Source organism: Cebus imitator, unplaced genomic scaffold, assembly GCF_001604975.1.
Source record: "Cebus imitator isolate Cc_AM_T3 unplaced genomic scaffold, Cebus_imitator-1.0 Scaffold112, whole genome shotgun sequence".
NCBI classification, from domain to species: Eukaryota; Metazoa; Chordata; class Mammalia; order Primates; family Cebidae; genus Cebus; species Cebus imitator.
In genome coordinates this window covers 3,956,432-3,969,614 of record NW_016107427.1, presented here as the reverse complement: position 1 = coordinate 3,969,614, position 13,183 = coordinate 3,956,432, and the positions used below count along the sequence as shown (strand labels likewise).

The 13,183-nt window shown below is 50.0% G+C and overlaps 1 protein-coding gene across 1 annotated transcript in view; it reads left to right on the top strand.

Annotated features, from left to right (window-relative positions):
• The window catches only part of SLC37A1 (solute carrier family 37 member 1), a 78,276-nt gene extending 72,996 nt beyond the window's left edge, over positions 1–5,280 (top strand). The window contains exon 19 of the mRNA XM_037742054.1: positions 4,938–5,280. Coding sequence (XP_037597982.1) covers positions 4,938–5,093 — 156 coding nt within the window. The 3' untranslated portion in view covers positions 5,094–5,280. The remainder of the gene's footprint in view (positions 1–4,937) is intronic.
• The last annotated feature ends 7,903 nt before the right edge of the window (positions 5,281–13,183 follow it).

Below are 13,183 nucleotides of genomic sequence, written 5' to 3'. Positions count from 1 at the left end.
ATCAGATGTATCCAGAGCCGCCCTGGGCTTCGGGACAGAAAATAAGGAGGGCAGGAGCGGGGGCTCCGGGGACAGGGCTGGCCAGGGAGGGAGGGTGGGGGCGAGAGGACATTCATGGGGCACCCTCTCTCCACCCGTCTACCACCCACTCTTCCTGGCACTCCCTGTGAGACCTCCATGTCCCCACCTTTTAGTAAGAAGTAGAGAAACAGAGGCTCACAGAGGTTGACCTGCGTCAGCTCCCAAAGCCATGCTGTGGTTGACGCAGAGTCAGGACCCAGACACCGCGTCCACGGCTCAGGGGTGGGAGCCAAGCCTCGCTCGAGTCCACGCTCAGGGCCAGGACCCAGACACCGCGTCCACGGCTCAGAGGTGGGAGCCAAGCCTCGCTCGAGTCCACGCTCAGGGCCAGGACCCAGACACCGCGTCCACGGCTCAGAGGTGGGAGCCAAGCCTCGCTCGAGTCCATGCTCAGGGCCAGGACCCCGGGCCACAAGTCTGACCTTGGTCCTTTTCTCGAGCTTGCTGGGAAGCCCAAACTCACCCAACTCCAGCCCAAAAAAGGCTGCAACAAACCGGGCTTCCTTGTGATTTCGTTTTATGATTTTCTTTTCACATTTTCTTACTATGGGAATTCTCATGAGTACATAAAAATAGACAGCTTAATAAGCTCTGCTTCCCATCCCCCAGCCTCAACAGCTATCAGCAGCCTGCATTTCCTGCTTCAAATCTGCCCCACCATTTAAGCTTTCATTTTCATCTTATCTCGTTATGTTTTTTTTTTTTTTTTTTTTTTTGAGAGAGGATGTCTTACTCTGTCACCCAGGCTGGAGTGCAGTCACACCATCTCAGCTCACTGCAACCTCTGCCTCCGGGTTCAAGTGATTCTCCTGCCTCAGCCTCCCAAACAGCTGGAATTATAGGCATGTGCCAACACGCCCAGCTAATTTTTGTATTTTTGTAGAGACGGGTTTCACGATGTTGGCCAGGCTAGTCTCGAACTTCTGGCCTCAGGCAATCCACCCTCCTCAGCCTCCCAAAGTGCTGGGGTAACAGGCGTGAGCCACCGTGCCCGGCCTTGTTATGTATTTTTAAGCAGATTATTGGGTCATACCATCGCACCCAAACTATGCTGCTGTGTCACACGGCCTTTCTCCAGCCTCCTGCACTGTGAGCAAAGATGGCCAGGCTTCTCCACTTTCCAGACAAACGAAGCCACTGCTGCCCCAACAGCCCACGTTACTTCACGCAGCGCAGGCCTCCGGGCTAGGGCCTGATCGGAGCCCTCGGGATGCTGGTTCTGCCTGGTAGCCGAGCCCACAGCAGGAGGGAGAGAGCCCTGCCTGGCCTGTCCCCAGGTGATCACATGCATGCCATCGGGACAAGGCAGGAGGGTGGACCCTTGAGAGAGAACTAGGCCACAAGTGCTCTGTCCTCTGGCGTCCCCTCAGCAGCAGGACTTTATAAATCCCCTCGCCTCCTACTGAAGGAGGAGAGAAATGAGTAAGAAATTGAAGTTGCCACTAACTTTATTTTTAGAAACTGCAGTATAAAATGAAAAAAAAAAATGAATGTCTCCAGACTGCCAAGAGGGGGAAATGATAAATCCGTGCCTGCAAATTATATGAAATGCAAGAAAACCAGCCAAGCGCCAATGACTCAGAGGAGCCGGGGTGGGATTCAATCAGGATGGGGAACTCCTGGAGGGCCTCCACTCGGTGGCAGGTTGATGGCACTGCTGTCACCCTGCAGGAGAGACCCAGCTCTCTTCCAAAGCCTCCCCAGCCATTTGCAAGTGAGCGTGGGAAGCAGGCCGGGCTGAGCACATCCAGCGTTCCCAAACTATGCTGGAACCGAAATATAGGACTGCTGCCTGGATTGGGATCCTCGAAGCAGGGTGTTGGAGGGAACGCTGAGTGCTCTCAGGTCTTTGAGCGTGTCCGTGCCCAGGCTTGCTGCAGCCTGTGAGCTGAGGGTTGCCACCATCCAGACACCACCCTGCGCAGTGGAGTGGGGCGGGGCAGGACCGAGTGTTTGCCCTCCAGACACCTTGCAGGCCCATGCTGTGGGGCTCAGTCCCCTCACCCCAGGCATGCATCAAGCAGGCCTGCTCCCTCAAGTCCTCTAAGGAAACCCCATTTCTACAGGCCTCGGTGGCCATCACTGGCTTTCTGCCAAGTGTTCCCAATGCTCACCCCTTCTAGGCTCCTGCAGCAACTCCACTCGCAGCCTCCTATCCTATCATGTTGGCCTGCATTCTGACACGTGTCCCTTCTGGGCTGGGCATGGGTCATGTGGCAGAGCCCTTTCCCCTTGGCCATGGGGACTGGCGCTGTCCGACATGTCAGCGGCTGGGTGAGCCTGGTCCAGGAGTGGCAGCGTGAGGCAGAGTCCCCAGCCCAGTAGATACCCAGTAACCGGTGACAGGACGGTGATGTGACAGGACGGCCATGGGGAGGCGGGATGGTGCTTGGAGGGCAGTGGTGGCTCGTTGACAACACCGTGCCCGTGACACCGTGGGAAGCCTATCTCACACCTAACAAAATCACAGTTCCGGAGGAGGGGCCTGGAAATGATGTTGGTAGTAACGTGTGCTGGCTGCCTTTGGATTATAAGGAAGTGATGCACTCAGAAAACAATTCTGTAGTTTGTAAGCCGGGATGAAAGAGAATGGAGGGTTAAATTCAGGAACGTGCTGGACTAGACAGCAGCTTTTCCAACACTGACAGCAAAATGGTAAAATGGAGAGATGCCTGAAGCAACAGCAGGCCAGGAAAGCTCAGCGTCTTCAAGAGGGAAATTAAGGCACGAACTCACATCCATTTCCAGCATATCTCTTAAGAAAAAACTCAAAACTTTTTTTTTATCATTCAACACAGAAGGCTTCTGTGACCTTTCTCCCCACCAGCAAGCAAGCAGTCAGCTCTGCAGCAGACACTGGCTGGGTGTCCTGTAATTTTATCCTGACGCTGTCTACCTAGAGAAAGCTCAGATCCCACAGGATGACGGCTCTGTCCCCAAGACTGCCCCTCTCCCACTTCAGACACCAGTTAAAGTCTGGGCTTCTGGAACTTCCGACCAACTGGCTACAAATCAGGGTTCCCACAACCCCATCTTTAGGTTTGATTAATTTGCTGGAGCAGCTCACAGAACTCAGGGAAACTCTTATGTTTACCACTTTGTTATAAAGGGCATTGCAAAAGATACAGATGAAGAAACACATAGGGCAAGGTATGGAAGGGGCACAGCACTTCCATGGCCTCCCCAGGGCCCAGCTCCAGGAGCCTCCACGTGGCCTATGCTCAGCTATCCTGAAGAGCCCTGTCATGGAGACTCATGGGATGCACGCGATTGACAGCCATGTAGAAATGTGATTGGACCAAAGGGATATGGCCTTAAACCCAGCGAGGCTGCCTGGTCATATTCTTCTTGGCTTTTCCGGGCAGCGTTCCCTCCTCCAACGTGTGGGGCAGGACACCCTCTGGAATGAGGAGCTTATGACCCACAAGCAGATTAGAGTTCTGCCTTGGACAAGTGAAAAGAGGGCAGAAGATGGTTAGGAAGAGAGATCCCATTTGTTGTAACAAGGGCTGTGGGAGTTACGAGCCAGGAACTATGGACAAAACTCCCATGCGTATATGTACTTACACATATAAGTATATATATAAATATATATGTATGCAAAGTCATGTGTGGATTGACGAAAATTTAGTGACCAGAGCTCTTAGGAAACTCAACCCTAGCTCAGTAACCTTAACCCCTACATATATATACTCATATGTATACATACATATATTATGAACATATATAAATAAAACAATATCACAGTGCCTGAATGGAGCGAGGTGAACCATGTCAGGTGGACGCAATGGCTCGGGAAAAGCAGATACAGGATATTACATTCCCACGTAAGCGCTGTAGCCTCAAGAGGCCTGCAATCATCCCTCTGCATAATTTCAGTGAGAAGCCAAACCAACAGCATTTTTAAGAGGATGAAAACACCAAAGAACCTATAAACCTAGAAGAAAATCTTTGATTATCATTATCTGCAGCAGTTCATGTTCTAAAAAGTCACTGTGAACTCAGAATTAGAGAATGAGCCGTGCTCCTAGAAGAAAGACAGGGCTAACGTTCCTGAGAGCTCTGCTCACTAAATTTTCATCGGTCCACACATGACCTTGTTTTACGTGTGCTTCTGTTTGAAGACACCTGTGTAATATTATTGACTCATTAACATTGAAGCTTCACTAAGAAGCCTTTTTTCTCTGTCTGGCGCATGGCTGCCGGCTTCCTTGTGCTTAGGACCACTTAAGCACAATGCTTGGGCCATCTTAGACAGCAAAACCACGACACACAAAAACAATGGCACTAAGGAGACCATGGAAAGACCCATGTTTACAGGGTGAGCTGGAACGAGAAGGCAGAATGTCACTGTGTCCGACCTCACCTGGGAACATGCACTTCTCATGTCTCAAACTTTCCCCTCCCTGTGTGTGTCCAGTGACCCAGATGCCCCGAGTATTGATGTGGGGGTTACAAATACATATTCCCCAGCAGGTGAATTCACAGAGTGTATTTGTGATTGTTTGAGAACATAAGAATAACCCGAGGCTCCCATTCTTTGAGGAGTGGCAGAGAGGCCAAGAAAGCGGGAGTCTCCAGTGCCTGGGGTGCAGGTGGCCCAGGGGGCAGAGCAAAGGAAGGGCCAGCTGCCACCACTGAAAACACGGACAGGGGCCTGCCTAGGGAGGAGAGCCAGGGCCACTCCAAGGAGCGTCCTCCACCATGCTGGGACCTCAGGATGGCCGCATTCCATGGTTGCCACATGCCCACCATTCTGTCCCTCTCTGAATGGCGGCTGGCTGCTATTGTCCCTGCTCCAGCATTTCATAGTAAAGGGGTAGGAGAAGTGAATGACTTGCCTTTCTTTTTCATAGGTCTCCAGTCCAGAAGGGGTCTGTCCAGACCTGCTGAGGACCACTGGGCACCACCCACAAAGGAGAGACCACCAAGATGGCCAGAGCAGCCATAGCACTTGGGGCAGGACTGGCAGGAACTTCAGGTGGGAGGAAGAGAATGGACTTCATACGTGAGGGGAAGAAGCTTGACCTTGCGATGGCCACGTGACATCAGCACTGCTCAGTTACTTCTGGTTTCTCTGCTCTGGGAGGGTGGCAGAGCTGCCGGCGGGTCCCCAGGAAACAGACTTGGAGACAGAGCCTAGCAGGCAACAGGCTCATCGGGAAGTTCCCTTGGGGTCAATGGCCATGGAAAGGAGACAGCAGAGGATGGCACACGGAGAGAGGACAGCAGCCTTGGGCGCCCATGATGGCACAGGGAGAGAGGACAGCAGCCTTGGGCGCCCATGGAGACAGAGAACCAGCTCATCGTGCTTGGCCTGAACAGTCATGCCTGACCTTTGCTAGGCGTTGTTCCGGTCTGCTCTGCAGCAGGTGCTCTCTGGGAGTGGCTGCCTGTTACGTACAGACCTTTGCACCTCCACCCACTTCCCATGTCCACCCCATGCCTCAGCCCTGACTGCCCCACTCTCCACATCTCTCACATTCTGGGTCTGGGTTCAGCTGGCAAAGTCGTTGGCTATCGCCCGTGGGTTCAGAGATCTTCTAACGTCACAGCCACGTACACAGAGGGGATGACCACTGGGAGAATGTTCCCTCATCACCCTCTGTATTAGTCCGTTCTAACATTGCTGTAAAGATACTACCCAAGACTGGGTAATTCATAAAGAAAAGAGGTTTCATTGACTCACCGTGCTGCACAGCTAAGGACGCCTCGGGAAACCAGTCCTGGTGGAAGGGGACGCAGGCACATCTCACACGGTGGCAGGTGAGAGAGAGAAGTGCAAGCAGGAGAAATGCCAGACACTTGCAAACCATCAGCCTCACGAGAACTCCCTCACTATCATGAGAATAGCATGGAGGACCCACCCCCATGACCCAGTCACCTCCCACCAGATCTCACCCTCATCACCTGTGGATCACAGTTCAAGATGAGATTTGGGTGGGGACACAGAGCCAGCCCATATCACCATCCTTAAAGGGCAGCCTGGTGAGGCTGGAGTGCGGCAGTCAGGCGATTTGGGCTGGCCCCACAGGTGGAGCAGACATGTCCATGAACTGAGGCCAGGCTTGTCCCTCCCTCCTCAGTTCACCGGAAGGTTCCTCCACTGGGGGTGCGGGGACTGCTGTGGAGGGTGGCGGGGTACTGGGTGGCTGCTGCGGCTTAGCCTCCTCGTCTGCTGCTGCCGCACGCACACTCCCACCTGTGATGGGTTATTTCTGAGTCCTCAACCTTATGACCCGGGGGCTCGGTAGAATAGAATCCAGCTGATCTAAGTAGGTCCACAAGCATGATCAGATATTCCACCACCCCAGATGCCAGGAGCACACCAGCAGGGACTTTTCAGAATTTTTTTTGCAGAATCCTCTGCAAGAGATGGCATGGCCTTGTTCCTGAATCCCAGGGGCCTGCATCACAATTCTGACATCGGGGTTTGCCATAAACACGCAGGGTTGCTTTCCCACATCTGATACCTCTCATAACTCAGAGTCTGAGCAGCTGCAGGGCCTGAGTCACAGGGCTGCCCGCACGGCAGCCTCGACCTGCCGCAGGCTCGGGGAAGGCCAGCAGCTTCTCATATCAGTGGTGCATAGGCTGGAGTGGACTTCCCGGATGTGGAATGCGCTGCCTTCAGAAGGCGTTCTGGCATTGTCTGCCTCTCTTGGGGTGGGAGATGCAAAATGCAATCATTGGCTCTTTGCTGTGGATGGGAGGTCCAGTATGCTCCTAGTTATGGACCCCCCTCTCTCCACCAAGAGCGTTATTAGTGGAAGTTCCCAGAATCTTTGTAGGATTTGTCTGCCAGTTGCAGGCACTCAGGTGTCTTATCAGAACTCCCAATGTTAGCACCTGAGGTGGGCAGATTGCCTGAGGTCAGGAGTTTGAGACCATCCCGACCAACATGGCGAAACTCTGTCCCTACCGAAAATACAAAAATTAGCTGGGTGTGGTGGTAGGCACCTGTAATCCCTGCTACTTGGAAGGCTGAGGCGGGATAGTCACTTGAACCTGGGAGGTAGAGGTTGCAGTGAACTGAGATCACGCCACTGCACTCCAGCCTGGGCGATAAGGGCGAAACTCCATCTCAAAGAAACAAAACAGCAACAACACACACACACAAGTACAAACCTCATAGTTCTGGCAAGATCAAGGCAGATTTGGTGAAGGCCCACTTTCTGGCTCAAAGATGGTGCCTTCTGGCTGCGGCCTCACGTGATAGAAAGAGGGTGAGGGGTTTCTCTCTAGGGTCTCTAATGCCATTCATGAGGGCACCACTCCCAAGACCTAATCACTTCCCAAAGGCCCCTCGTCCTAATGCCACCACCTTAGGGGCTAGGGTTCCAGCATGAGAATTTGGAGAGACACCACATGCACTTCACAGCACCGGGCCTCTATCGCTCTCGCGTCCTTTTGCCTCCACTGCCCTCGGTGAGCCGTGCCGATGGCCTTTCCTACGGGGAGCCCGGGCCTACCCAGGAGACCACCGCTGCCAGTGAAGCTGGCACTTTTCTCACCAATGCATGTCATGTGCCTTCGGTCCACGGTGAGGTCTCCAGGACTTCCCATGGACTGTGACCATCTGGCAGGTTTGGGGCCTCACATGGTATACCCACTCCAGCAAGCCCCTTTCACAGCCTTGGAAGAAGAGATGACTTCCTGTCGGCCATCTGCCATGACAACTCTGTGCATACAGAACTGCCCTCTGAAAATGCTTCATCTAGGGGACTGAGACATAGATTGGATAAGGAAGAACATTTAATTTCTGGGAAACTTAATTGCTAGTGCAAGACCTTCCTGAGACCTTGTTCTGTGGTGGGCAGGTCTACGCAAACCTACCCCCAAAATCCGAAGAAGTTGAGAGGCAGAAGAAAAGGGTTGCCAAATCCAGTTTCTCGGAAAGAAACATTTTATAGGAACTCATGAACAGAAACCACGTCTGTAATCTCCCAGTGGGTTCATTTTCCCTGCTGCCCAGATAAAGCCAATTAATCGAGGCAGGGGGGTTGCAATAGGGAAAGAGTTTTACACACATAGAGCCCGCTAAGCAGAAGATTGCAGTTTTATTATTACTCAAATCAGCCTCCATGAGAACTTGGGGGCTAAGATTTTTCAAAGATAGTTTGGGGCCGAGTGCGGTGGCTCATACCTGTAATCCCAGCACTTTCAGAGGCCAAGGGGGTTCAGATCACTGGAGGTCAGAACTTTGAAACCAGCCTGGCCAACATGATGAAACCCCATCTCTATTAAAAATACAAAAATAGCCAGGCATGGTGGCGTGTGCCTGTAATCCCAGCTACTCAGGAGGCTGAGGCAGGAGAATCGCTTAAACCCAGGAAGTGGAGATTGCGGTGAGCTGAGACCATGCCACTGCACTCCAGCCTGGGTGACAAAGGAAGACTGTCTCAAAAAAAAAAAAAAGATAGTTTTTGGGGACAGGGTAGCAGGGTGGCTAGGCAGCAGGTGCTTGCTGCTGATTGGTTGTAGGTGCAATCATAGGCTTGTGGGAAATGGTTCTCCTGCACGCTGAGTTGCTTCTTGGTGGGGCCACAGGAGTGGTTGGTGGGTTCAGGTGGAGCCATCAGAGAGTGGGGCCGGGGGAGCTATCAGTGTTAGGCATGCAAGAAGACCCAAAAAGATACCTCAAAGGCCAGTCTTGGGTTTTACAATAGTGGTGCTGTCTACAGGAGTAATTGGAGAAGTTGTGTGTCTTGTGACCTCCAGAATTGCAGCTGGCAATTGTCTCTGTCTGCCTTAGCAGAACTCAGGCTTCCCTCTCCTCCTAGCCTTGTGGTCTCTCGTTAGCTTTACAAAGACAGTTGAGTTTGGGAAGGGACTATTACTACTCACATGTAAAAGTCTCCCGTAGTTAGCTTGACCCAAGCCCAGGAATAATTAAGGGCAGCTTGAAGTCCAAAGGCAAGATGGGAGTTGCCCAGATCAGATCTCCTTCACTGCCAAGATTTTCTGTTATACTTTTTGCAAAGGTGGTTTGATGTTTGTGTCTCGGGCAGTGAGACTAGAGGGTCGATCGCCCTGGGTAAGGAGGTGATGGGTAAATGCCTACCACCTCCTTACCCAGGGCTTATATATCACAGAGGAGGAGTACATGTGATTCAGAAGGGATGTATAAGACAACTGAGCCATGATAACATCAAGGTTGTCAGACCCAAGGGCAGGATTTATGGCACCTGCTCTTACACAAGGAACAGCAGATAAACTGGAAATCTTAGAGGCCTTCCCGGAACTGTGGTTAATCAGAAGCCAGCATGGCTGCTTAGCATCCATGATGGAGCTGCTGGGGCCTCCACACTCCACCCCCGTAATCCAGCTCTTACAATCTAAGGTGCCCTCCCCTTCCACGATTGTCCCTGAGCCTGTAGGGAGGGTGCTGGTACAGTATTGTCTGAGTAGCGGTGCACTGGCAACGGAAAACAGCTCAGCAGGATTCCACATGGGGGAGCTTCACAGGCTCTGCTGCTTCATCTCTAGTCATCGGCGTACTAACACCTTGGTTTTCTCAGAAGAAAAACAATGAGAGATACGGAAAATTAATAATTTGCACACAGGATTACAATAAGAAAAGAATTTGTGTGCCAGAACAATGAAAAAGAACTTACTCCATTCAGGAGCCAACAAAAAGCATCATGAAGAATATAAAACCCAGTTCTGGCTTAAAGACTTCTTGTATCCAAGAAATAATCCAAGATTCGCCCAGGTTGTAGGCAAATAATAAAAACTCAAACACAATGATCAGGGCTAGAATCTAAATTTTTCTCTCTCCAGTCTCTTGAACCTGGGAGGTAGAGTTTGCAGTGAGCCAAGATTGCACCACCGCACTCCGGCCTGGGCAACAGAGCGAGACTTTGTCTCAAAAATAAATAGATATTTAGAAAGATAAATAAATTAAATAAATAAATAAATAAATTTTTCTCCCTCCAGTTTCCTCATCTCTATCAAGGATAAATTATAGTAGGACCAATTTATTTGCAAAATAAACTTTGGCCACATTATACATGGCCTGGTTATCTGCATAAAATGTAGTCAGTGATCAACTCTATAGGTTCCTCCTAAATTGGCTTTGCTGGAACTTTTATAAGAATTGTGGATTCAGCTTTTTAAAAGCCCTGAGGCCAGAAGCCAAGCCAAGGATTCGACATTACCCTGTGCTTATAATCCCTGTGCAAATTCCGCTCTTCTCGACGTCCCAAAGTATCTTGACTTTCCTGAGCCTGTTAGAAAGTGACATTCTTTACGTACCACAGGTGAGAAATCTTGTAAGGGAATCGTTTAGACAAAAGCACCAGGCCAGTCCTTCCAAGGGCCTTTTTATTGGCTCCAAAGCCAACCTCGATTTCTTAGTCCAGTCGTGTCTGAAAATACACATTCCAAGCAAAGCCTTGATAAAATAACTGTGTCTCTAACTGTGTCCTGTTCAGTAAGAAAGTAGATCTTTACTGAACTTATGCAAATAATTATGTTGCCATAAAATAAGAATATTCACAAATAATTTTCAAGTTTTTGATAACTACAAAAGAGAGAGAGGTACATTTTGCTCAGGCACAGTGGCTCACGCCTGTAATCCCAGCACTTTTGGAGGCCAAGGTGGGTGAATCATTTGAGGTCGGGAGTTCGAGACCAGCCTGACCAACATGGTGAAACCCTGACTCTGCTAAAAATACAAACATTAGCCCAGTGTGGTGGCAGTTGTCTGTAATCCCAGCTACTTGGGAGGCTGACGTAGGAGAACTTTTGAAGTAGGACCCAGGAGGCGGAGGTTGCAGTGAGCTGGGATCTCGCCACTGCACTTCAGCCTGGGCTACGGAGTGAAACTCTGTCTGAAAAAAAGAAGAAGAAGAAGAGCTGTATGCATGCCCATCTGAGGCTTTCTTCCCTTTCCTGTGATGTGCCCCTGGAAAGTCACACTTCACCATTTTGTCTCTCAATGCACATGGTGGGGAAGTTGCTTCTCCCTGGCGCCTACATTCAATGAACACTTTAGTGCAACAGGAGTGGACCATCAGGCAATGCCCTCTCACTGGTGCCAGCTGCCAGTTTATTCCTGTTAGAGAGGCAATGTGATCATTGCCAAACCACCACCTGACATTCCCAGTGGGTGGGGGAAGAACTCTCCTGCCCCCGCTCATCAGTGTCTATACCAGTAACAGTCCCAGAAACTTCTCTTTTCGACCCCCAGACCATTTTCCCCTCTCTTGTAAAAAAGATGTAGCTTCCCAGCAGGGGTTGAGCCAAGGGTCTCTCTTGTCCGCCTTTAATCTCATCTGCATCAGCACCGCCCTAGGCAAGCACTGTTCAGCTTTCTCATTGCAATCTTTGCCCTCTGATTTTTTTTTTTTTTTTTAATTTATCCAATCTGGGATAAACACAGAAAACCGCTTTGGGGCCCTTTAACGTTGTGGGGCCAGTGGAGGCTTCCTCTGGTTCACCCAAATTTTGACAGTGTTGTATTAAGACCTTTGTTTTGGCTGGGCATGGTGGCTCACGCCTGTAATCCCAGCACTTTGGAAGGCCAAAGTAGGTGAATCACTTGAGGTCAGGAGTTTGAGACCAGCCCGGTCAACATGGCGAAACCCTGTCTCTACTAAAAATACAAAAATTAGCTGGGCATTGTGGCAGGAGCCTGTAATCCCCGCTACTCGAGAGGCTGAGGCAGGAGAATCACTTGAACCCGGGAGGCGGAGGCTGCAGTGAGCTGAGATTGTGCCACTGCACACCAGCACTCTAGCCTGGGCAACAGAGCAGGACTAAATCTCAAAAAAATAAATAATTAATTAATTAAAAACCCTTTATTTTAACTCCAACAATTTCCATTTTATTCTGTTGCTGAAAAAAGTCAAACTCTAGAATATTTGAAGAGATTTATGCTGAGCCAAGTCTGAGTGATCATGGCCTGTGAGACAGCCCTCGGGAGGTTCCTGAGAACACGTGCCCAGGGTGGTCGGGGCACAGCTTGGCTACATCTTAAGAAGGCATGAGACGTCAATCAAATACATTTAAGAAATACATTGGTTTGGTTCAGAGAGGCGGGACAACCCAAAGCGGGGCCTTTCAGGCTATAGGTAAATTTAAACATTTTCTGGTTGACAGTTGGCTGAGTTTATCTGAAGACCTGGGATCAATAGAAAGGAATGTTTAGGTTAAGATAAAGCCTTGTGGAGAGCAAGTTTTATTGTGCAGAGGAATCACTCAGATAGCAGATGTCAGAGAGAGCAGTTTGTAAAATGTTTCTTACTGGACCTAAAAGGGTGTCTGGCTCTTAGCTGATTATCTCCTGGATCTGGAAAAAAAAGGAAGAAAAACAAACGTGGAAGGGGGTTTTCTATAGAATGTGGATTTTTCCCACCAGAGACTTTGCAGGACAATTTCAAGGTGTAGCAAGGAGATATATTATGGGGTTGCGTTTTTTTTCTTGTCTCGTAATGTTATGCCAGAGTCCGATTGAAAAGTAAGTCACAATATATAGGGTTAAATAAAACCCATCTGATGAGAATGTATGGTTTGGAGGGCATGACTCCCCAGATCCCTTAGGTAAGAATTTGGGCAAGATCAAAAATCAGAGCTCTATCCTCAATTCATTCCATTTCTTAGCAATTATCTAAAGATTGCCACCCTGCCGGGATAAACACTTGACTCTCTCCTCTTTCCTCTTAGCTTTATCTATCAAGTTTTAAAAATGTATTTACCTTATTTTTATTTTATTTTTAAATATTGATTGATTGATTGATTGATTGAGATGGAGTTTGGTTCTTTCACCTAGGCTGGAGTGAAGTGGCAAGATCTCAGCTCACTACCACCTCCGTCCTGGGTTCAAGCAATTCTCCTGTCTCAGCCTCCTGAGTAACTGAGATTATAGGTGCCCACTACCATGCCCAGCTTTTTTTTTTTTTTTTCAGTAGAGATGGGGTTTCACCATGTTGGCCAGGCTGGTCTCGAACTCCTGACCGCAGGTGATCCACCCGCCGCGGCCTCCCAAAGTGGAGACCCTTCCACAGGTCAGTGTGCACATCCCACAGCGCCCACTAAGCTGTGATCTTCTCCAAAGGGGTTACTCTCCTTGGAAAGGGAGCCACCCGCCCCCAAGTGA